Raw genomic sequence first — 25,479 nt, forward strand, 5'->3', positions numbered from 1 at the left:
ATCAACACAATATTTTTTTACAGAGCATTTTTGTTGTTTGTTTTGAATTGCTTTTCACCTTCCCCAAACATGCACACCCATGGATACCCCAAACTAAGCCTGTTATTTAGCACCACCCTCTGTAAGGTGTGAATTATTTTTAACACTGCCAGAGCAGAAGATGATACAGATGGGACCTTCACAATGGCCATTCTAAACTGGGAGGAGTGGCTGACACACCAGAAGGCTGTGTTGCTATTCAGAGAGACCTGGACAGGCTGGAGAGTTGGGCAGGGAGAAACTTGATGAAATTCAACAAGGGCAAGCGTAGAGTCTTGCATCTGGGGAAGAACAACCCCATGTACCAGTACAGATTGGGGGCTGACCTGCTGGAAAGTAGTGAAGGGGAAAGGGACCTGGGGGTCCTGGTGGATAGGAGGATGACCATGAGCCAGCAATGTGCCATTGTGGCCAAGAAGGCAAATGGCATCCCAGGGTGCATTAGAAAGGATGTGGTTAGTAGGGCAAGAGAGGTTCTCCTCCCCCTCTACTCTGCCTTGGTGAGGCCGCATCTGGAATATTGCATCCAGTTCTGGGCCCCTCAGTTCAAGAAGGACAGGGAATTGCTTGAAAGAGTCCAGTGCAGAGCCACAAAGATGATGAAGGGAGTGGAACACCTTCCTTCTGAGGAGAGGCTGAGGGAGCTGGGTCTCTTTAGCTTGGAGGAGACTGAGGGGTGACCTCATCAGTGTTTACAAATATGTAAAGGGTGGGTGTCAGGATGATGGAGCTAGGGTTTTTTCAGTGATATCCAGTGATAGGACAAGAGGCAATGGGTGTAAACTGGAGCATAGGAGGTTCTACGTTACCATCAGGAAGAACTTCTTTACTATAAGAGTGACAGAGCACTGGAACAGGTTGCCCAGGGAGGTTGTGGAGTCTCCTACATTGGAGATATTCAAGGCCCGCCTGGACAAGTCCCTGTGTGATATACTCTAGGTTACCCTGCTCTTGCAGGGGGGTTGGACTAGATGATCTTTCGAGGTCCCTTCCAACCCTTGGGATTCTGTGATTCTCTAATCAGCATTGCTGGGAACTGTCTTCTTATTCTGCTTTTACTCTTTCAGCTTCCTACTTTCCTACCTCCTCCCCCCAGCCTATTCCAGCCTGCAGCAGCCTGAATGATTACTTTTTTACGGCTCTTAATCTAGGGAAATACCTGATGAAGTATCCCACTTCCAATAAAATAAATCTAATGGTTGCCTGTTTGGGAGCATCTCCTCTCCACTGAGAAATCTGTGGTTGTTCCTCATTTCCAGAGTTGGGTTATCTCCAAATCCATTTGTGCTACTTAGTGATTTGGTTTTAGTTAGGAAGAGATTCCAGCCTGTATCCAGCTTACCCTGACAACCTTTAAGAAAACCACAAAGTGATGTAATGAGCTCATGCATGGAAAAATAAACAGCTCTAGAGAAACCAGCAGTAGCAGCCTCAAGTAAGCATTCTGCAGTCACTAGGGTTTTGAACATGACGTTATTTGAAAGGGAAAATGAGTAATACATTAGCATTAGCAGCTGAAGACAGGTTTGTGTGTGCTTAATTTAAAAAGAAAAAAAAAACAAATAAAACCCCCATAGCTGCTTATTTCAAAATCTTGCTTGTTGAATGGGGTCTGACTCCATGTGGCCTATTCTGTTCAGCTCTGGTACCCAAGCGTCACCCATGCATCTTATGATAGCTTTCCGGTGATAGAGCTTTCTGCTGTCAGGAGCTCTTGGTGGCCAGAGTATAACTGTACACGAGCTTTGAGAACAAGAATGGTGGTAAATTAATATTTGTTTTTGTTACTTTAATTCATTTGGTGCCCAAACTTTAGGGATTGTCAAAGGGAGAAAGAACTTGAAAGCTCCATGTCTGTATATACTTTTGCAAGAAGCAGAAGCACACCCTGCAGAGTTCTGCACAGTGAGGTGAGAGGTGATTAGATCAAGAGTACTACCAAGACCTGGCTTCTCTGGTTTGTCTGTGTTCTTTCCCTAAGTTTTATGGCAAGAAAACCCTCAGTTCCTCCGGAGTCAGATAGTCAAGTGAGACCAACCAACATATAAAAGGGCAGGGGCAGCTATTTGCCCTTAAAAAGGAATATGGCAATTTTGGTGTGATACTTTTGCTACTTTTCTACCAAAAATAGCAAGGTTGGACAAAAGTTTGATTTATTATTTGGACTTTTCCTTTTTAGTAGTGAGGACTAACCCACAAGGAGCTTGAATACCTATATTGTTCTCCAGAGTGGGGAGACAGTGTACCCATTTGTGTTGAATGTGTAGTTATTTGGAGTCAGAGCAAATTCAGTTGTGCCTTGGAAACATGGGGGCAGTTTCTTGCCTGTCTTTATCTCATGTTCTCAGCCTTAGCTATCTTGTCCTACTGTTGGCATACAGCATTCCCCAGCTCGTTTAAAGACGTGTGAGACCATGGGCTTCTGCTTCTCCTGCTACCTTTTTCCTGCTTTCTGTCTAAAGTAATTGTGATAGGTCCAAATTGAATGGCTGTCTCTCCATGCCAGTTGTGTTAACGTTCAAATGTCTGTTGTGGGCTCTTCCCCAAAATCTATGGCTAATTAGTGGAAAAAAGATGCATCAGTGATGATGTCAAGAACAAGAGTTTTGTGGGATGGCACTAATGAGTCAGAAAACTTTTGCCTTTTCTGCTTTTCTACCATCCTATATTAATGTGTCCTTTTTGGCTTTTGTCCTGCCTCTTGAGTCAGTGCATCCTAACGTAGTGCTCCTGTGACCTGTCAGAACTGTTGGGCTAAAATCTGTTGCTTTACTATCCCACCTGCCATAATTATTTATCTTGAGACCCTTGCATTAGTTCTCCCACTCATTCTTTTTGTGCGAGTTTGTTTGGTTTTGAATTAACTTTAATTTAGGTTCTGGCTTGATCTCAAATGAAGCAATCTCAAGAGAAGACCCTGTTGAGTATAATATGAAAACTTACTAATTCCATAACATTTTCACAGCAAATCTCTATGCTTTTTTTCTGCTGAATTCCTGCTTCTTTGCAAGCCAAAATGTGATCTTTCTCCCATACTTTATATCTATCCCTCCTTTCCTCTGGCTCCATCTCTGGTTCAATCACCCCTTCCTGTCTTGCCTGCTGCCTGGGAGGCCTCTGTCTGTTCCTCCTTCCTTGAAGTTCTAAGAAGCTATGATGTATGTGCTGACCAAGTGTGATTCTCCCACAGTCTCAGTGTAACAGGTGTGGCAAAGAAGGGAGAGGAAAAGCAGGGAGAATGGAAGGATCTAGGATCAAGATCCTTCCTAGACAGCCAGCAAACTAAGTCATAAATAACATGCCACTGGGGACCAGTTAATCTGCTCTATGAAAAGGTGCAAAGTATACAAGTGGGAAAAATAACATTGTATAATAATCAGCATGCAAGCATAGGTGTTAAACCATATGCAGCTAGGCAAATAAATGAAGCTCCCCCTGAGTGCTGTGTGATAAATCATTCCCAAAGAATTCAGTCACTCCCCCCTCCTTATCCCCCAAAGAAAGAAAACAAATTACTCTAGACATGGAGCCATAAGTGCTGCTCTACAGCTGCCAGTTAAGGCAAGTGGACAGGGAGCAGTAGGAGAGGGGCAAAGACAGAAGAAGCTGGGGTAAAAGGGGGGGGGGGGGGGAGAAACAACATGGCATTTAAAACCACCAGCGATTCATAAAGGAATGGAAAGGAAATAAGCTCCAGCACCAGACATTACCTGGACAGATAGGTACAAATGAGAGAGTTCAACTTTGAGTTTGTTTGCTTTTTAGCAGAAGCTGGTTCATACTGGAGGGGTTGCACTGATTTGCTGAAGTTACTCCTTAGCTGCAAAGTGCTCCTTCCTGTAATAGCAGCATTCAGCACAGGCTTGTATGTGGATCTGCACTTCAGACATCTATTTGAACATATGTTGATGCCTGCAGCTGGACTACACGTATTGACTCACCTTCCTGCCTCTCTTAAAGTGTTCCTGTCAACTGCACAAGCAAGATTATAGCATTTCTAAGGTGACACAAACATAAGGAGGAGCTGATCTGCACTCCTAGATTCCCTCTGGGAAAAGTTCAGACCTAGGCTTCTCCCAAAACCAAAAGCCCTTTGAGGGAGCAGAGCTGCATTCCAGAACAGCTGAAAAACCCTCCCCATCCCATGAAGTCTTCCTTGTGGTACCAGGCTTACTGTGAAGAGCTTCTCTGCTTTTGTGGGTCTTGGAGATGAAGTGCATAGATGATAAGGAGGGAAATGTGTGAAACCCTGCAGAAATATCAGTAGGGCTTTTGGAGCAGCAGCATGGGACATTTGAGGAAAATGTCATAGAATCATTTAGCTTGGGAAAGACCCTTAAGATCATTGAGTACAACCATTAATCTAACCGTACCAAGTCTACCACTAAACCATGTCCCTAAGCACCATATCTACATATCTTTTAAATACCTCCAGGGATGGTGACTCCACCACTTCCCAGAGCAGCCTGTTCCAATGCTTGGCAAACCTTTTGGTGAAGAAATTCTTCCTAATATCCAATCTAAACCTCCCCTGGTGCAACTTGAGGCCATTTTCCCTCATCCTATTACTTGTTACCTGGGAGAAGAGACAAACACCTGCCTTGCCACAGATTCCTTTCAGGCAGCAGTAGAGACCACTAAGGTCTCTGACCCTCCTTTTCTCCAGGCTAAATAACCCAAGGACATTCCTCTCATCCTACCACTTGTTACTTTGGACAAGAGACCAGCACCTGCCTCATTAAACCTCTTTGTATGCTGACTGTGTTCTCTTTACTTTAAAACTGATGTCAGCAGACCCTTGATCCTATGTAAATTTGGGGGAAGGATGGGTAAAAGCTGCCATCCTCGTTTTCCATTTCTCCTCATGTTCATTGCATTTTTGCATTTTGCCAGACCACCAGAATAAGAAAGTGGTCAAGGAGAAACAGTGAGTTGGGTGGCTTAACTTCATGCTTTTCAGGCTGTTGAAAAATGTGTGTAAGCAGGTAGAAAGACCTTTCGGTAGAAGGTCCAAGGGTTGTCTCTGAAGAGCCAGGAAAGAAGGCTGGGCAGATAGCCCACCTTCAGAGCCAGGCAAAGAGGTGGGGGTATGTTTAAAACGCAAGGCAGCATTCAGTTACTTCAGGGAGGAACACCTGAGTGAGGAAGATGTGTTAAGCTGGCTGCCCTCACCCTGGGTGAATGGTGTGTCTTTGGTTTCACTAGTTATATCAATGCAGGGAGGTCTGTGATCCTGCTGGTCTCATCAATCTCCCCTCTCATCTTAAGCTCATTAAACAAGCTCTGATAACACAAAGCTGCAGCTTCTCTCGTGGAGCTGGGCCCCCCAGAATGCATGGGATCCCACAGCTGGAAGGACTGTTGCCTGTGTAAGCCTGCAATTCAGAAGAATCCTACTGGGAAGAACATTAATCTCAGCTAGTATCACTCTGTTGTCCTTCCCTTGCATGGAAGAGGGCTAACCTCTGTCTCATAACACTGATGAAGTGGAAGCCATTTCTCGGTCTCATGGCTGATGTCTGAATCCCATATGTTACATAACTGAATTTCCAAAGATGAAGAATGTTTTGCCCTGAGACAGCTGGCTCAAGCTAGATGTCCAAGAGTGAGTACTAGAACTCCTGTTGGAGGTAATTCCCTCTGCCTCCTCATAAAGTGCTAAACACTACAGGAAAAAGCTGATCTGTCATTACACGCAAAGACTCGTCACACTATAAACCTGTCTCTCTTCCCCCTTTTTGCTCACCAGTAGTAGCATAAGAAAAGAATGTTACTGTACTTAGGAAGACCAGTCTGAAATACTTTTTACCTACCTGTCACAATTTTCAAAAGCTTTCTATTTAGTGCCCTATAATTATGCACTTACAGTACTGTAAAAATAGTGTGCCTGTATACTCCAGCCATCAGAGGTAGGCAAGTTCTCCAACAATTGCTGTGCTGGCTGTTCCAAGCACTATTAAAAGCAGGTGTGGAAGTGAAAATAGTTTCCCAATAATGTTAAGGCTCCAGTGGAAATACCTATGGCTTCTCATTTGATTGAATAGCATTCCTCAGTGTGGAAAGCGTGCAGTGGGAAAGGAGTATAGGGAAAAACTAATGAATGTGTTCAAAAACAGGTGGCTTATCTCAAAGCTAGATGTACCACAAGCTAGCAGTGCTTAGAAACTATGTGAAATGGAAAAGAGGAGTTAGGGAAGAAAAACTGCAGAATCTGGGCATATTTCTCTCAAAATCACAAGGGCGGTGTCTAAGGAGCTATCCTGACAAAGAAATGAAGAGATCTGCATTTCAGTGCCAAACTGTCTCTGCTCAGGCTGAGGAGACTGTTGTTATGAAGGTACTGCACAGCTACAGCTGTCTTACAGACTGTGGAAGCCAAGTGCGTTAGGAAGATCAGACCCTAAATTTTGGATACTTAAACTAGATCATATCTCTTCAAGATTTTAGGCTGGGTTTGCAAAGAGATTGTCTCAGTCATCTGCTGATCTACTGGAGCTTCTCAGTCTTATGTGAGGAGGGTGGAAAAGACCTGAAGAGGTCACATAGTTATTTTTTTCCTCCCTGTTTTAACTCAGGGTCATGTCCAGTTATGTGTGTAACCTGTTCCTAATGCAGTGACAGGGATCCCACTGCCTCTTCCAATGAGTGAAGAGTTAATCACCGGGATTTTTTTTTTATGTCAAACCTAAATCTCATTTCTGCAAGTAAGCTGACTGCTACTTGAACTACCCATGGGGAGGAAAAGAAATGATCTATGACCACCTTTTTTTATATAACAGCTTTTACGCCTCAGAAGACTGAATGTCATCCCTAGACTAAACAAATGGAATTCTTTCAGCCTTTTCTCATAGATCATGTTTCTTAGACCTCTGCCTGTTCTCTTTGCTCTCTCCTGCACTCTTGCCAAATGGTCCACCTCTCCCTCAAAGTGCAGTGCCCAGACGTGGATGCAGGACTGATTTAAAGGCTCACCAGTCCTTAGTGCTTGCTTCTTGACACTTGTCACTACATCCCACAGCAAGTTTTACTTGGTTTGACTTTTTTTGTTGTTGTTGTTTGCAAAATCATGAAGCTGCAGACTGGTTTGTGGTCTACCTAAGCTCCTTACCATTTTTCTTCCAAGTGTTGCTGTCTTACCAGTACTTTCCATTCTATGCACTGGATTTCTCCTTGCTGGTTGTTGTGGTTTCTACTTATAAGCTGTGATTACACTATTTTAAAACCATAAACCAAGATGACTTTTAATTCTTTCCTAAATTCCGACCTGTAAATTGGATGTTATGTGCTACTAGTCAAATCGGTCATTTAATTTGATACAAGTCTTCCAGTACTAAAGAACTGTTTTACAGAGAACTTTTAAGACTTCTTCTCTTGGAACATGTTTTTCTTAACCTACAGTGCTGGGCAACTGTCTCATAGTAATTGTATGTAGCCTACATTTTATTCCTTTGAGAATGACAAAACTTAAAATAGATTGTAATGAACTAGAATTTAATGGAGCTCTGTCTAATTCATTGTATGTAAACATGTAAAAATTTGCTTTTTGTGTGTGTGTGTGTGCCAGGATGATATTCTGTAGCTATAAAAGAAGTATTGCTCTCTGCTATCCTTCAGCTAGTCTGTCTACAGCTCTAAGAGGGCTAGGACTGTGTGACTGACTGCTTGAGAGGTGGGGTGGTAGAAGGAGCCCAAGGTCTGCCTGAAAGCCACTTAGTTAGAATTTCAGGGACAGGTAGCTTTCAACTCACAAGTTTCAAGATGTGCAGGTGTGGAGCTTTATTCCTGTGTGGTTTGGAAACCCTGTGGAGCAGAGTCATTTCCTAGCTGGGCAGCACCCAATGCATGTTCTACAAAGTGAGCACAAGTTGTACATCAGAAAGCCCCTCAGCAAGTTCACTCTAATCCCTGGGACAGTGGATTAGACTTCAGCCTGTCCTCCTTTTTGAGCTAGAGGGTAGATACTGAATAGGCTTCTTGTCATGTAGCACAGGTGGGAGTGCAGTGCAGCTTTATCGCATTGAGCAGAAGGAAAATGGCAGGGGAAGGATGTGTTCCTGGATAGCTGAAGTTTAATGAGCCACTCAGAACAATGCATTTTTAAAACTGATAAGCCACTTGTTAAACCTTTGCATTGTACTTGTTCAGCACTGGAACATGTCGTAACCTCTGCTTCTTTTGTAGCCTATGCCTTGAGAAATGGAAGGTAGTGAGTACCAAGGTAAGGTAAGGAATGCTCAACTGGTACAGTGTGGGAGCACCTGCAGAGTTTGTTTTTCTCTTTACCTTTACATTAGCCAGAATACTCTAGAAGAATCACGGTCCCAGACAGAGCAGGGTGGAGTGTGTACCAGTACTGATGACTAACAGAGGTGCAGAGAGATTTATGCTATCCCCATGAGCTGTATTTGTTCAGCTGTTGTTGTGCTCCTGGTAAACACAGGAGGAGTTGTTTCTCTGCTCTGCTCAAGGGACAGGCAGCTAGTTCCTATTCACTGCTTGGTTTTCTAGTCCTGCCAGCCCTTGTGCATACCCAAGACTTTTCAAATTCCCTTTCCCCTCAGAGGTGGAAAGAATGCAGATCTGGGCTGCTGGTATAACCCATTTCTCTGTGTAATGAGGCTGAGCTTTCTGCCTGTACTTCTTGTAAGCATTATTAGTGGGAACATCATAGAATCCTAGAATGGCTTGGATTGCAAGAGACATTAAAGCTTATCTCATTTCCACCCTCCTTTTACAGGCAGAGACATTTTCTACTAGACCAGGTTGCTCAAAGTCCATCCAAGCTGGCCTTGAACAGTGCCAGGGATGGGGCAGCCACAGTTGCTGTGGGCAACCTGTGCCAGTGCCTCACAGTAAAAAATTTCTTCCTAATATCTTATCTGAATCTCCCCTCTGTCAGTTTTAAAGCTGTTCTCCCTTGTCCTGTCCCTACCTGCCCTTCTAAAAAGTCTCTATCCATGTTTCTTGTAGGCTTCTTTCAGGTACTGGAAGGCCAGGTCTCCCTGAAACCTTCTCTTCTCCAGGCTGAATAATCCCAACTCTCTCAGCCTGTCTTGACAGTAGATGTGCTCCAGCCCTCTGATCATCTTCATGGCTCTCCCATGTACTTACTTAAGGAGATCTACAACCCTCTTTTGTTGGGAGCCCCAGAGCTGAATGCAGCACTGCAGATGGGGTCTCACAAGAGTAGATGAGAGAGGAGATTCGCCTCCCTCAACAGGCTGGTCATGCTCCTTTTGATGCAGCCCAGGATACGGTTGGCTTTCTGGGCTGCGAGCACACACTGAAGCCAGCTCATGTTGAACTTCTTGTCAACCAACATTCCCAATTCCTTCTCCTCAGGGCTGCTCTGAATCACATCTGCCCTTGATGTCCTGTTCTTCTGAAGTAGGCCTGTGTCCTGTTCACATTAGAGTTCCCTTATGCAACATAAAAGCACCTTTAAGCTGGTGTAGGTGCTGTGGTAAAATAACCAGTCCAGGACTCCTCTGCCAGAGCAGCATAAAGACGGGCTAAATAAAAATGAGAAATCAGCTCTGTTTGAATTAAGTTTCCTTGGGAGACAGGCAAGCACTTTATCTCACTGAGAGGAAAACTGAAGCACAAAGACATTTAGTCTTCACTTTTGGGTTGGCACAGGATGTCAATAGGAGCTTGGCACTAGATACCCATACTGCTGCCTTTTGTACTGTACTAATACCTCATAGAGGGGAAAACTGGGAGTTGGAAAAAAAAATTGGGAGAGGCATGTGTTTGATTTTGATTTTGATTTTTTTTAATGGTATTTTGAAGTCAGGTCCCTGTCGCAGTACTAACAATGGGGATTGGTCAAGAATCCTTCAATAAAAGACCTTTTCCTCCACTTCTGATGAATGCTTTTTCATTAAAACGGACGCTTTTTGTGGGAACGTCATGGGAAAAGTTTTCATGGTCCAGACAGAATTTCTGGTCAAAAGAAATGAGAAAGCGAAAGAAAAGGAAAACTGCTCCTACTTGGCACAGCCAAGTTCTGTCATTAGGCTATTCACATAGGTTCACTGGGGCTGGGCAGAAGCACAGAAGGAGGTTAGACCCTCTCTTTTGCCTGGTTTGGAAAAGAGACTCCCATCTCTCAAGGGTGTAGGGATCTCTCCAGGGTGATTGGTTTTGGTGTTATAGTCTCCCTCTTCTTCTCATAAGAAAACAGTTGGGTGCAGAAGAGCAATCTTAAAAAGTAATCTGCTGTGGTGTGATGGCAGATCTTCCTTATGACCCACTCTGATCATCCACAGGATCCGTGTAGCTCCAGTGACTGATGCTTGGTCCTTTGGCTCTGATAGCAGTGAGAGTTGTTGTGTGGCAGGAGAGCAGCTGAGGAAGGCTGCCTCATCTCCAGATGCAGCACACTGGCTGCATCTGGCCCTGAAAACTGAGCATGAGGACTGTGAAGCACAAACCTTTGGTTAGATGCTGTTAGACACCCTCTCTTCTCAGCTCTGCAAGGTAAACAAACACCCCATTTCTTTAATAACCATCTAGTTTATTAGACAGTCAGATGAGTCCCTTACCTCATCCATCATTTTTATTTTTATTGTGCAGGCACTAGATGTATGTTTGAATGTGTGTACTTAAGGGACCGGGAATGAGAGACCTTTTTATGAATCTGACCATGTGTTTCTCAGAAGGCAGTTACTAGGGAAAATTGTTGCATAAATAATGTAAAACTGCCCATGTCTAAGCCCTGTTTTTCTCCAATAGCTCATAGCTTCAGAGACGCTACTTTTAGAAATGTTTTCAAGAGTGTTAGAAACAGTCAAGAGTAAAAAGGAGCAAACAGCATTTTAGAGATAAGCAGTTAAGGTAAAATTCTGCCAGTGATTCTCTCCTTTGTGTGCATGCATTCCCTATATTTTTTTTTCTTTGGATGTGTTGTAATTTACATTTGCTGTCTCCCAAAGGTTTCCCTCTTCAGCAATGGTGAGTTGGCAAGTGTTACTCGGCTTCTTTGCTGATAGTTGTCTTAAGTCAAAGCAGAGATGACAGAAAACGGGAATGTGACAGTGTTGTTTAGGCTTTGTTCCTGGGTTTTGGTGGGTTTTTTTTTTAAAAAGGTGTAATATTATTGTTAGTCCTGGGAATGCTGTTTGTGTCCCCCTGACTTTGCTGTCTTAAATGTTTTCTTTATCTGTGTCTGCAACCTATTAACTCAAACAGGGAATATGCTTTTAAGTACCCTGCATATGTAATAAATATATGCTTCTTTCTAAGATGACAGCTTAAATTCATAGCTGGCATTAAACCTTCTCACTTGGCTATAGGCTTTCACTATCCTCCATAAACCTGGCCTTGGCAACAACAGCAAAGTTTCCAGTAAGCAGTCTGACTAGAACAGGCTGGCTTCAGTGTCCTGGAGCTGGGATAGCATTTGATGGTCCCTTCATTACCTGTGAGACCATCTTTCAGGGTGACAGTGTATGCAGTTCATGCCAAGTCCCATACTAGGGAAGCTGAGGGTATGAATTTCCCAGGTGATTTTTCTGGCTGATGAAGTACACTCCAACTGTTAATATTCATGTTTATTTTTTAAGGGAATTAAGTGCTGTTAGAATGGTAGCCTGGAGGAAAGAGCCTCTCCGAGGGCTAGTGCTAGTTAATAGGTTCTTATGCTTAGTAGACAGATGTCACTGAAGGGACTTTCCACAAGGCTGTTGTCAGAGCTTCCACTTAGTGTCAATATGTTTGCTACTCTCATCTCCTCTAGCAGAGGGAAGGTATGGTGGATCTGGAAGGGGTTCAGAGAAAGAACTGGTCAGCTGGGACTCTTCAGAATGTAAAAGAGATGTAGTAGGAGTCTGTAAAACAGTGAGAGGCAAGGAGGGAGACCATTCACTGTTTCATCTTCCAGAAGAACTACAGTCAGCAAATAGAACTACTTGGAGCCAGGTTTAGATCAAAGCAAAGGATGTGCTGTGTTCCACATACAACATGTATTCAAGCCACAGAACTAAATGTAGGATGTCATGGTCAATATAAGTTATGAGTGGAAAGATGGTAGAAGGGAAAACCCATTGCTACTGACTAAATACAAACTCCATGTCTGCCTCTGCAAGTTTCTGATCTGCAACTGATTGAGACATGGAATACGTGGGGGAAGTATATGCTTCTCCTATTCCTCTGTCCTCTTCTAAACTTCTGCTTTTGGCCATGGCTGGAGGTGGAACAGGCAAATTGGGCCTTTGGTTTACCCCAGTATGTCGGTGTCAGGTTCTTCAGAAGGTAATGGAATAGATGAGACTTTCACAGTGACTATTTCTAAACCTATGCTAGAAATGAGAAAAATCTGATCTCCCTGCTATCATTGCTAATGATAGCATTGCCCACTGAAGGCTGGTGATGATGGTGGATTTTGCATCATTAAGTATATTTGATATCAACTGCACAAAACCTGTAAGGTTTGTTTCACTCAGCCTCTAACCATCCTTCAAACAGGAGTAACTACCAATTAGTTGTGTATTCTGGTGGTAAATGCCATGATTATTCAATTCCCACAAATTTCTGGTTAATACATGCAAAGATATTTTGCCATTTTTAATGGCATAGTACAAATGTAAGTATGTACAATTATCCTGTGTAATTTGCATACCTAACTGCGAGTGTATGTAAAATATTATCTCATTAAATGACATTTATTCTTTGGGGTTTTATTTCAATAAAAGTGGCACATTTTTTTCTTCTGACATACAAAAAACCTCCACTTTATTTTTTTCAGTCATCTTTAGTGCTAGTTTTGCGAGACTCAATGGACTTGAGAGATCTTGGTCTGACTTTGTGCACTCAGGAAGCTTTGGAGATTTAGATAGAAAAATTCCTGGAATGTAGTTCTCTTCAGCAGATCTTTTTTTTCCCTTTTACTCCTTACATGAAATGATGATAGGGAATTGTGTCTCTGTTCTTGCCTTCCCCAAGCTGCATGAACCATCCTCCTCACCTGAGGGCCAAGGTGTGAACTGCTGCCGCAGACCGCGGGTAAGCGGGGCCCCTCGTGATGTAAGTGGTTTGTTAAGGAGCCTGCAGGCCTCTTGCTCAATGACTTCTCTGTCCATGTACAGCTTGGGAACAGTCACGAGGCCTTTTTTTCAGATGTGAAATCTGTCAGCAAAGTGAAGTCAGCTTAAATATCAGCTGAGGCTTGAGCTCTCTCTCAGTTTTTGTTGACTTTATCCCCTCCTGCTCCTTCCTGATCAAGTTTCTCTCTGCTTGAGTCAGGCTTGCCGACATGTAAAAGTTTTTATTCTGTGTTTTGGTTGTGTGGATTTGTGTGTAGCAAAGTTCAGGTGCCCTTTGCATTCCCAGACTCAACAGTGGTCTGAAATGGTGAAAGGAGGGAGACCATCTGTGGTCTTTGAGAATCTTTAGCTAGAACAGTTCAATTGGAAACCAGTAAAAGTGCGTCTGGTACCCAAAGCATGGGTTCAAACTTAAACAGGGGATATTTAGGTTAGATACGAGGAAGAACTTTACTGTAAGGGTGGTAAGGCACTGGGACAGGTTACTCAAAGAAGTGATAAATGCTCCATCCCTGGCATTTTTCAAGGCCAGGTTGGACAGAGCCTTGGGCAAACTGTGATGAGGGATCCCTGCCCATGGCAGGGGGGTTGGAACTTGATGATCTTGAGGTGCTTTCCAACCTGAACCATTCTATGATTCTGTGATGCTGTGCAAATCTAGAGATTTTTGTGTTTTATCTGCTGCTACCAAACAGAGGATTCTAGTTGTGAATCAGCACCTCTTCTGTTACCCAGCTATGGAACAAAAGTTGCTGTCTGCACCAGGATTTTTCACCAAAATAAAAGACACAACTGATGAGGTACAGACAGGCAGGAGAAATGCATTGAAGCAGTGAGTGTGTGAGAGCTGTGTGATGAGCAAGTCCTGGGGGTAGAGTGCTAAAGTCATGCCATATCTGCTGGCTGACTGTGCAAACACGTACAGGTTTGGGATGAACCCATGGTGCCATTGCCTGTCAGTGTTGAAGCATTTTATATACTGAAAGCTTGAGGGGATTCTTGGCTGTGGCAAAGAATTTCAGATGTTGTGGCTTATTTATAAAAAGAAAAGAAAAAAGACAGTAAACTGTGAGGGAAAGCTAGGGAAAGAGAGAGCTGCTTCTGTTTTGTGTCACTCTCCTAAGGATAAAAGCCAGGAGCTATATTGTCATTTTTTTACCTTAGACATGTTTTAAATCGTGTGATCAGCTGCCTTAACTGCTTTCTGTCCTACGTGCATGCTTTTTTGCTTTCTGTGATACATTCAGTGGTTTCCAAAGTTGAAATAATTTTACTACTCTCAAAGGGTTGAAATGTTTGAAGACTTGTGATTGAGAACAACTGGCTGTTGAATCAAGTAGGTCTTTATGTCCTGCAGGTATTTTGTGCATTGATTCCCCCTTTAAGGTCTATGTATGAGGCCTATGTAAGAGGCAGCAGCCTGGCACCTCTCCATGCATCAGTCACATCTCTGCAGGTGGTGGTTGAAGAGGTAGCATTAGGGCTGAAGGTGCCAGGCTGGCTGAAGAAGCCACTCATGGGCTTCTTTCTGTTCTTTGTTGCATGCCATCTGTGTGCCCTGCTCTCTGGTTTACGATGTCTTTGGAAATAACCATTTCTTTGCCATAAACTATTAAGGGTCAGTGCCCTACCTACCCCTTGGTAGGAAGCATTGTTGCGTGCCCTCTGTTTTTCAGGTGAGGATAAAGGGGGAGTGTGCTGGAGAGGTGATGGCAGTGCAGGTAGAATGGGATATCCCGTTCTGTTCCTTGATTAGGTGTTTGCAGGTGCTCTCTGCACCGGATAAGGCAGTGTTAAAGCTTAACCTTCTGCACCTCTTCGAATCATCTTGGAGAGTTGGTATGGAGAGGGAAGAGTACATTGCAGTCTGGAAAAGAGACAGTAGGGCAGCAAAGGGTGTTTGTCTCCTTCAATTAACTGGAAAATACAAGTCACAATTTAGGATCTCTCAAGTATGTGAAAATATAATCTGGGAAATGCTTACCATGCTTACCCCATGGCTGCAGTAATAGTGAATTCTGATTATCTGATAGGCCCGCTTCAAAACCCACATGAACAGGAACAATTTTTCCTGCTGTTCCTGGCTTGTTGGGCACTTGGCAGTTAGTGTCTGTAATCCAATAATCTTGTGTCACAGCTAAATGTAGGAGGAAGTTCTTAACCCAGAAGTCCATGAGTCCCTAGGGATGTAGGCATACTGATGTTTGCTGAGAAGGAAACAGACACAAAGCTCTCCTGGTGTGAAGGATACCCATGTCTTGCTGAACTGAGGAAGGTGATCCTGATTTGACTCTTTTTCTTCACCTTCTCCAATCTCCCTCTCATCTTCTAGAGAAAGTTCACTCCTGTGACCAGGAAAGGCAGAGTGCCCTGGAGGAGGCCAGGCAGAACCCCCGCGAGGGTATCGTCATCCCTGAGTGTGCACCTGGAGGGCTCTACAAACCAGTGCAATGCCACCAATCAACTGGGTACTGCTGGTGTGTCCTGGTGGACACGGGACGTCCCCTGCCTGGTACTTCCACTCGGTAAGAGCTGTAGACCTGGTGAGATGCTGGGCCTGGAGAAGATGGGGTAAAAAACAATACTGTTGCTGTATCAGATAAGTTCCTACTTTTAGAATAGTCAGCTCTCTGCTACCTTCCTTAGAGCTAGCAGTACCGTATGCTACATTCCCTATTGAATGTTCCTGTGCAGCTCCCTCTCTGTATGAGCTGGTGAATAGTAACTGCTGCCCTTACTTTCCTCTGTGTTAAATATTCATGCAAAGCAGATTTTTTTTTTTGTCTGGCTTGCAGGTTTTGGGTGGTAGCAGGAACCAGGGCTTTTCTCTAGCGCAGATCAGGGGCATGAGCAATGAAAAGTTAAGTGGCTTTGTTGCATTGTCCTCTGCTGTATCCTTCCATCTGCAGCCACTTGGATCCTGACCAGCAGAGATTTAAAAGGCTGCTTGGTTGTGCATTGATAGATTTTAAGCCAGTGATAGATTTTTCTTTAAGTTACTCTGTATCTTGAAACTACCTGGGGAATCTTTTCTCACTTGGTTTTGGAAGCAGACTATGTTTCCAGTGTCTGGCAAGTTAGGAAAACAGGCCAGTAGGAGCTGGGACCTAAACTCTGCTAAATGCAGTGATTCTGCAGAGCACTGACAGCCTTGGAAAAAGTTCAGTCAGTGCCCACAGGGTCTTGTGTCCTGTTTGTGGGTTTGGGTTGGTAACTGGTACTGAACTTCAGAGTATGCTCTTCCTTCTCTCTCCACTTCTGTGGCTGACTGTCCATAAGCAGACAGATGCTTGGGAATATTTCTTCTGCAGGTTTATTAGTTTCCCTTTCACTAAGCAGGTGAGACACAACCCCTTAACAACCATCTGATGACACTAAAGCTGTATCACATATTTTATCATCTGCTGTTCTTTTCCAGCTATGAGACCCCAGTGTGTGAAAGTGATGCCAGATCGAAGAGCACAGAGATTGATGATCCATTCAAGGACAGAGAACTTCCAGGTCAGAGAGAAACAAGAACCTGTCTCTGCCTTCTTCTCTTGTCTCACCTTGGGACTCTTAAGAGGCCAAGAATGTTGTTGAGGAGCTAGGGCATTTCCCTCACCATGCATATTTTACCATGGGTTTTATTCTGTGTTATTTTGGATCATCTCCAGTTTCAGCAGTGAACTGGGAAAAAGTCTGGGAGTGTCCTTGGGGCCAGTTCATTGCCTCTCTGCCCTTTGAAAACATACCTGGGATCAGAATTTTCAGGAAAGAAACCTGGATGCCTGGAGGTCTCCTGGGGAAGAATGGGCTCAGCATTGAAACAACTTCTTCAAAGCCTGGTGGGGACAGGTTCCTTTTCATTTAGCAGGGCTTTTCAGCAGGTTGATGCTCCCTAAGCAATGAAAGAGGACGCAGCTGGCAATAGTCAGTGGACCGACTGGCTCCCTGACACTGCAGGACCCTTCCTGGTGCACTAAGGTCCCTTAACTGACTCTTCACTTAGCTGAACTTTATCCCTCATTTTCTGCCTGGGACCTGCTTTATCTCCTATTACTGCTTGTTTTATATTACGCTTTTCTCTCTTAACAGAGTGACAACCTATAATTTACTATTTGCCTACCCTGTTACTGCTAGGAAAGGTTCTGGGTATAGGTGTCTGTGCAGCTCTTAAAAATGTTATCCTACCTGCCTATGCTCTGTTTTTGACTTCCTGTTGCCCTTCTAAGGAGCAGAGTGAGTGCCCTCACTGGCAGGTCAGCCATCGCCCTCCTGGGTGCTGACTGCTTGGAAGCAGAAGCTACAGCGGGACCCTCTCCACTGTTAAGGAATGATAGAGACCAAGAACTCTGCAGAAGAGCTGGTAGATCTGGATCCACTTCATTTTCTCCCGGTCCTTTCTAGGGCTAGAATAAAGTGAGTTGTCCCTGAACAAGTTAGCAAAGGAAATGAGATTTGTTCCAGATTTGCCTCGTGTCTCCTAGTTCTTCTCCTGCCGGCTCCTGACCTCAGGCCCTGTAGCTTTCTGCTTAGCAACTCTGCCCTCAGCAGAGCTCTTTTCTGTTCAGCTTCTCATTTTCACCAGGCATGTAGAGATTTCCTATCTGTCTCCCTCTCACATTCAAATGAAACTGGCCAGGTAGTTCAAGTATTACTCTGGGGGGTTGGGGAGGAAAACCAGCTAAATGATTGCATTAAGCCTGATTTCCTTAGGAAATCATGCTAAAATAGAATAACCTTTCTTTCTTCAACATCCCTTCTCCCCTTGCTTTACTGCCTCTTCCTGCACTTCCCCCTGCCTCTCTAGAATTCCATTGTGAAAATCCTTTGCTCTTGGGCTTTTTCTTCGAGACTCCTTCTGATGTCAGGAAGACAGAATGGTCTAATTTCCCTTCTCCCTCCCCTTCTGCAATGCAGCTTGACAGGGGACAGGAACTGCTTGTTGCAGAAGAGGACACATGGTGCTCTGTAGCCTAGTGGTTTGGTCCCAGCATCAGACTCCAGGAACATTCCTCTCCCAGCTCAAGCCACTTTTCTGTGTCTGAGTAAACTTTCAGCTCTGCACTTGGCTGCATTGGCTGGCATGATGGTTCCTGTCGCTGAAAATTCCCTTGTCTGTGGAGAGATTAGGAGATGGAGGATCTGATCCTGGTTTGTCTGCCTGAGAGGTCCTGTGCTGCATGATCGTTTGATGCAGACTTGGTTTGTTCGATTAGATGCTCTTGTATGCAGAAATTCCCTGGTGAGATAGAACTGCAGGGAGTGAGAGAAAATGTTTCTTTTTATTATTTGCTTCCACTCCTTAGCAGAACTAAATGTTAAGAAAAAAAAACAAACAACCCTGCCTTAATTTGAGGCTCATAACATTTGCACTCAGTTCTGTAAGGGGAGCCCATGCCTTATTCTGCTTCTAGAGGTCTGCCCATTCTTCAGACTCAGTGCTGCTTGGCCTGTGCGAAGAGACCCTGCAGAGCCAAGGTGGGGGACCCATAAGTCCAGATCCTCGCGTACCTACACATACCCTCCTCACAACTGTGTCATGGCTGTGGCCAGAAGAAAGAAAGAAAGAAACAAGAAAGTGTTGCTTGCACATAGCAAATGGCAAGCTGCTAATTCCTGCAGACGGTGAGATGCTGAGGCCCCAGGGAGATGACTTTTAGCAAATGGTTTTTCAACCTTCTCATTACTGCAACAAAAAGCTCCTTTAAGTGAGTGGTCTACTCTGGCTGCCATAGCAGCTTACCCATTACAATGCTGACATTTTCTGGACCATGTGCCAAGCGAGTGCTGAGGGGTGTGCGTGTGTGTAATGCGCATAATATGGAGACAGGCGAGAGACTGTTGGTTAGCTATTGCGAAGAACAGAGCCTGTAATGCTGCAAAGAAGGGAGTTTTGTCAGATCAATTTGCAAGCTGCTTTCAGCTGTAAAGGGATTACAGTAAGTTTCTGGTGTTCTGTTTGGGGTACACGTGCTACTCTGCTTGCCCACGAAAAGCAGAAGTGTTGACGCTGCTATATGTTGCTGGGGAAGGCTGTTTCCAGACCTCTGCTGTCTTAATCAGCTGACTAATGTAGTGCATGGTGGTTTGGGGAAAGAGAAGAGGTGAGGGATGTGGTGATGGCCAATCTGTCACATCAAGAGAAGACAATAGGATGGGAGGTAATGGGTTTTGGAAAACAGTTTTGGAGGTGGTGGGTTGAAGTTAAGTATGGTCGTTCCTTGGTAGGCTAGAGCAATTGCTACAGTATTAATGTGGTAGTAAGTGAAGCATGCTTTTGCTCCTTTAAGAGGCAAAGAAACAGCATAGATTGCCTCATAAAGGTGAGGAGATGGAGAATTTCATCTCAGCTGTGTCATAACAGGCTGGCACTGTTCAGGGTAGGAAGCTCTGTCAGTCTGTGGTTATGATGATGGGGATTAGACAGCCTCAGTAGTAAGTAATGGAAATGGTTACCAAGCTTGCTTTCAGCTCACTTTGTCCTGCTTAAGCCAGCAGTGACTGGGGGCGATTACCACGTGTTGATTTAGACTGACGTATTTCCCATGCAGTGTGATCATGCTAAGAACTGAATTATTGTGGTAGCTGCTGGCAGGCAATGTGCCTGTGCCTGGAGAGAAGAGTGCAAGCAGCAGTCCTTGCTTTGACCTGTGCTTTGGGAAGCATTAAGCTGTCAGTTAGGACCTCAGAACAGTCATGTTTGCAGAGAAAGATGACCCAGGAGGTAATGAGTTGTTTTGTAAACTTCTCTGCAGGTGTCACCATGGGAGCTCCCATTTGCCAAGTGCTTCCAACACGTCCCTGTGGTTATGCTGGTAGAGAACTGGGAGAGGCCATAAAGCTAACTACATGGTCTTCCTAACGGATATTGGTGGTGATCCTTTGTGTACCTGGACAAAAGCTGCAGAACAAATTGCCACACAGGGAAACCCACTGAGGGATTCTTCTGCCTTTCCTTAGGGACTGTAATGTTGACTGCCATGTTACAGAGGCAGCTCTGGCTGAACTGGGGTAAGAGACCAGCCCTGTCTATTCTTGCATTAAACATCCTCTTTTCTTTCTGCAGGCTGCCCAGAAGGGAAGAAAGTTGAATTTATTACCAGCTTACTTGATGCTCTGACTACGGACATGGTACAGGCTATTAACTCGGCAGCACCTACTGGGGGTGGGAGGTGAGTCCAGAAAGCACTCACTCTGAATGGCACCAAGGTGGCTGCAGGACCCTGGGTGCCCCTGAGGTGGGGGCAGGAGGGAAGGGTGTTGCTCTGCTCTGGTTCAGGTTCCTCTGGGTTACTAGGAGAGGAGCTGAGGATGCATCTTCAGACACTGCTCTGTCCTATGATCTTAGCCCTGTCTGCCTCCTCCTGCCCCCCATCCCTGGCAGCTGCTCCACCATAAAGGTTACTGTAGCCCATTTGAAGTGTGAAATGAGAGCTCAGTGGGAGGAAGTGGCTTGTTCTTTTGTCCCCTGGTGCATGAAAAGACCTAATAAAATGCAAATGGATTGAAGGAGACCGTGTGGCCTAGTGGCTACCGCAGGGAGTGAAGAATGCGGACCAAATTCTTGGCAGTACCAGTGCTGTGGTTTTGCTGTGGGGCAGGAGCCAGCCAGCCGATGAGGGGAGGAGCTGTTTTTCATGTCCCTCCCCTCTGACCAGCTGCCTGTCCATCCCTCTGGATGTTGGTAGGAGCCAACAAGTCAGGCCCATTGCGAGAGGTGGGCAGAAGTCTGCGTTGCTGGGGAACTGGGGAAAAGTTGAGGTCTTGTCTCCCCCTTCTGCTTGATAACAGCAAATCCCCTTAGTGCAGCGGCTGTAACGCTGCAGCAGGACAGTCCATTGGGAACAGACCATGCTGGATTTAAAAGAAGAGCTATGTTGCCTCAGCTAGGCATGCCTTCTATGGTTCTGGATTCCCCCACTTATAAGAGGAGTCAGTGCTATTTTAGCACGCAGGGATGCCACAATGACTGGTGTGCTCATGTTCAAAAGGTGTAGAGATGAAGGAAGTGCTTCTGTGCATGTGTTACTTCTATGGGTATTGCTCCAACATATTGAGAATAACGTTGACCCCCTCCTTTCCTCTTTCAGACTGCTGAAGGAAGCAGTACCATCTATTGCTATTCAAGACAAAAACTTCATGGGTGGCACTTCTGTGCCCCTTCGTTTCAGTATGCATTGCTTGTAAACCCATACGGTTTTAACTTCGTATTTGGACCTTACAAATCAAGTCAGTGGCTGGATGCTGGCACGCTGAATATTCTGTAACCCATCGAATTAGCAGTATACGCCTAGCATGTCTGTATTCATATAAACAGGATGAAAAATACCCCAAGGATGGGAAATGCGTCGTTCTCTCCCAGCCATAAGCATTCCAATGTCAATTCTGTCTAATTTGCATGGTTCAAATACAGTGGGTATGGGTGGCAGGAAGCCCTGGAGAGTATTTGATATTTATTTGGCATCCTTGGCACTGGGACTGAAACCCAGCCAATGTAATCATCACTCTTAAAATAAAGCTTAGCATAATCCAATATTGTAGAGACCAGAGATGTATGCCCCCACAGCACTTCTATAAACCAGCAGGCTTGCTTCCTAATGTTCCCCAAGTTTTGTGTATTTCTCAGCTTTCAATGGAGGCCTTTCTGGTGGAATTTTTCACTGCCCAGCTCTTCACACAGTCATCATGTTGGTTTATTTTCAGCTCCAGTATCAGCAGCCCAGTTGCAAGGGGAAAAAGAAGTCTTTTAGCAGGCTGTTCTTAGTAAGGCGAAACACTGCTGCCACCCAAATATTCCGCCTGCCACAGCCACGATGAAATTCAGGAAACTGCTCTGACATAAACCTTTCTGTGCATCAGCTAGGCTAAACGCACACCCCAAAGAATCTGCATCAAACTTTTCCATCCCTTCGTGTCATCATGGACCATTTATTTAAAAGGAAAAAAAAAGGCATTTCAGGGAATTTTTGGTAATGACAGAAATTAAATCAGTACGGCTTTCATTTCATATGAGTTTGCAGAGTTAGGAGGCTGTCTCTGTCCTGTGGGTGCCACTTTCCAGGTTTCCCGAAGGGAGGAACGTCATGAGTCCTCTCTTCAGGAATATCTGAAATTGTCTGGGTGACCTAACTTGACTTTGGCACTGGAAATGAAAGCTCTTTTCCAAGACAAAGGGATATTTTAGCTGTAGGGTCAGTCATAGGGCTAACTAACTTCCAGCCTTAACAACTAACAAAATACTGCATTTATGACAGTGCTTATCCTGTATCTCCTTGGCCCAGGTTTGCTGAGAAGGTCATGTTGAAACATAAAACTAGGAATCTGGCTATCTGATTTTCCTTAATGTCAGTCATGTCAGTTTTAATGTCTTAATTTCAGTCTTACTTGTGAGGCAAGCTTCACCTATTGCAGGCTCTTCTCCATCTTTGCCAGAATAATGGCAGTATTTAAAGACACACTGCTTCCCTCTGTAGCATCCTTTTTTCTGTTCCTTTACAGTGTTCAGCATTTCATCCTCTTGGGCTTTTTTTAGAGCTTGAACAAATGCATCCAATGATCCAAGGTAAATTTTTAATATATCACCAGCAAAGCTTATGCCTGTTGCAGGGGCAGGCCTGGCAAATGGCAAGCCATCCCTCAATGTCAATTGGCCCCACATGTTGTTCTGTGTATATTGCACAATCAGAAAAGCAGCAAGTAAGACTTTTAGGGTAAGGGAGAGAGTATTTCTGTTTCTCTGTGGCAGCAGAGAGAAGATATTGGCATAAAATATGTCTTTAGTCAACATTAAAACACAGGACCACATACAGAGAAGAGCCAGAAGTGTGAAGGACTGAAAAAGCCTAACTCAGCCTTCCTTAGAGTATTAAAAGAAAGGGAAGAAAAGGTTGAAAGATGATTTTTCTATAATCTGAGTATCTCTACAGGGGCAAAAGCTCTGCAGTCTCTTTAGTCTAGCAGGGAAGAACGTGATTAGCTGAATATAAACAAACTTGTGATCAGAATTTCTTTAAAGTGAGGGCAATTCTAAGGTCAGAATAAAGTCATGAGGGAGGTGACAGATTCCCTCTCTCTAAGGCTTTCATCTTAAGCTTGATGCCTTTCAGAAGGACTTGCTTTGGTCAAACCTGAGTTTTGGTCCAAAGAGTAATTTGATTTACATTCTGAGTGCATGATATACAGGAAATCAGATTAGATTACCCTTGCTGCCTTCAGTCTGAATCTGGATATATGAGGGAAAACTTCTTGCATTTGCTCAGTGTCTTCAAGACTTTACTTATTTATGCTGAAAAGCTGTCTATGGCTTTGCAATTAACATCCATATTAACTTTTTGGGAGGAGCATGGGGAGAAATAAGAGAGATCTGCATTTAAAATACTACACAGAGCTGTGCTAAATTGCACACTTTATACTTGGCACACACAAAAACAAGTTAGTAGCAGCAAAGTGTGGTTGTACAACTTGGATTGCTGGAGGCCATGTAAGTAAAACCTGATAAGACATTTTTTTTATTGGGCATGCTTAAAGCAACCTTGTAATCCCTTATAGGTCTTGTCTCGTTTAAGCAAGTTCAAAGCTATTGACTTTAATTGAGTTACTCTTGCTTTACAATAATGTAAATGAGATGAGAACTTCCCTTCCTCGTGGCCCTGGTTTATATTACAGCAAAATAGGCAAGTAGACTTCATTTAGACTTTTGAAATAGAAAATCTCTGGTAAAATTCATTCTTAAGTTTATGTAATAACTCCAAGGCACATCATGTTACTGTATGTTTTCAAAGTAATTAAGGGAGCGCTTGTAGGAAATTGGTTTATTAAGCAGTGTTTTGTATCCTTTTTGAAAAAACACACAGCTGAAATCACTCACATATATAAATCCTATATAATAAGAGCAGCACTTTTTAAAATTTAGACTTTGCTTTGGTACATTTTAGTCTATTTTCTAATTCAGGCATATTCCTATGGAGCCTAAACTACCAAAGACCAAAGGGGATCCCAGCCTGGGTTTCCCTAATCTGAGGAAGTCTCTTCTGCCCTTGCCAATTCAAAATGAATTTGTTGCCAAAATGTGTGTACTATGGCCTGCTACGTTATCAGCAAATATATTACTGCCTTATGGAATTTAGGGTTAAAAGGGGAGCTTAAAACAGCCACCCTTATCATGTAACACAGCAGCTGCATCCCTTCATTTTAAGTTGCCAATTATTCCCAATGTAATAGCCCTGAAAAGCACTTCAGAACATTGCCCCCGAGGTTCCCTTTCATGCTCTAGTTGAGAAGTTTGAAGCAGGCAAGCACAGCTCAGCACATCTCCAGGGTGTTCTGAACCTGAGCTGTATTTTAATAAAGATTGACACTTTCAAACAGTGCAGGGAAATTAATGCCCAACTCCTATTGCATTTCAGTTGAAGTTGGGTATCAACTGTTCTTTGTGCTCCTATGGAAATTCTAGCCTAATTAAAGATAGGGGAGAGTTCATGTAAGAGGAGGATCTTTGAACAGTCAATGGAGGAGTGAAGGGAGGTGATTTTTAAACCTCCTAAATGATTTATCCCACAATCTTCAGAGAAGTTGCATTCAGAATAATGTTTCAGACACAACTTAGCCAGAGGAGAGGAAGAAACTGGAACTGTAATAGGAAGATAACTTAAGTTTTAACCATAGAGGAATTATGCATTCTCCATGATGAATTTGGACTGTGTAGTACTCTTTTGTTTAGTCTGAAGAGAGCTCAATTTTTGTTGGCTTCTTGATTCCTTGGCTACAGGAAAGGAAGGATAATAAAACAAATACAGGATCCTTTTGCAGTTCTATTAGAGTAATCCTCTTTGATTCAAGCCATGCTCCACCATTACAGCCTTCAACTTTAGAACAGACAATCACAAAGAACAAGGAAGGGAGCATAAGAAGTGGAAGCAGACCAAGAACAATTCTAAATTTTACCTTATTTTGTTAAACTCATCATTTTCCACCACTCCGTGCAGGCACCCTGGTGGACATCATCAATGCCATCATGGGCATTGACTGATAGGGTCAGTCCTGTCATTTCTTTAGCTTTGCTCTCATCCATTCTTCATTCAGCAACAGCACCAAAAAAGGTATACATCCTTGCAAAACATCTTCAAGCTGTAGAAACTTACTTAACTCCTGTATACATCCTGACCACAAACATACCTTGTGTGTCAGCAGTGGAAGCTGGGCTTTACATTTTTTTTTCTACTCTGTTACTTCTTGCAGTTTCTTGTGCATCAGCATTCTTCCATCCTGGAATAGCTCCCTCTGGTTTATCGTCTCAGCAGTCCGGTTAGGTGATGTTAGACTGGTCTTTCCTCCTGTCTCCACTGCTATTGCTGCTACATAAAGTCTGTATTACAAAATAATAGGTTTTCTAAAGATCTTCAAACAGCTG

The 25,479-nt window shown here is 43.9% G+C and overlaps 1 protein-coding gene across 5 annotated transcripts in view; it reads left to right on the forward strand.

The window, feature by feature from the left end:
• The window catches only part of SMOC1 (SPARC related modular calcium binding 1), a 132,468-nt gene that overhangs the window by 90,720 nt on the left and 16,269 nt on the right, over nucleotides 1–25,479 (forward strand). For all 5 annotated transcript variants that reach the window (XM_031049057.2, XM_031049058.2, XM_031049060.2 and 2 more), the window contains exons 8-10: nucleotides 15,418–15,610; nucleotides 16,504–16,586; nucleotides 20,137–20,242. In XM_031049057.2, the coding sequence (XP_030904917.1) occupies nucleotides 15,418–15,610; nucleotides 16,504–16,586; nucleotides 20,137–20,242 (382 nt within the window). The remainder of the gene's footprint in view (nucleotides 1–15,417; nucleotides 15,611–16,503; nucleotides 16,587–20,136; nucleotides 20,243–25,479) is intronic.

This window comes from Melopsittacus undulatus, chromosome 4, assembly GCF_012275295.1.
Source record: "Melopsittacus undulatus isolate bMelUnd1 chromosome 4, bMelUnd1.mat.Z, whole genome shotgun sequence".
Taxonomy (NCBI): domain Eukaryota; kingdom Metazoa; phylum Chordata; class Aves; order Psittaciformes; family Psittaculidae; genus Melopsittacus; species Melopsittacus undulatus.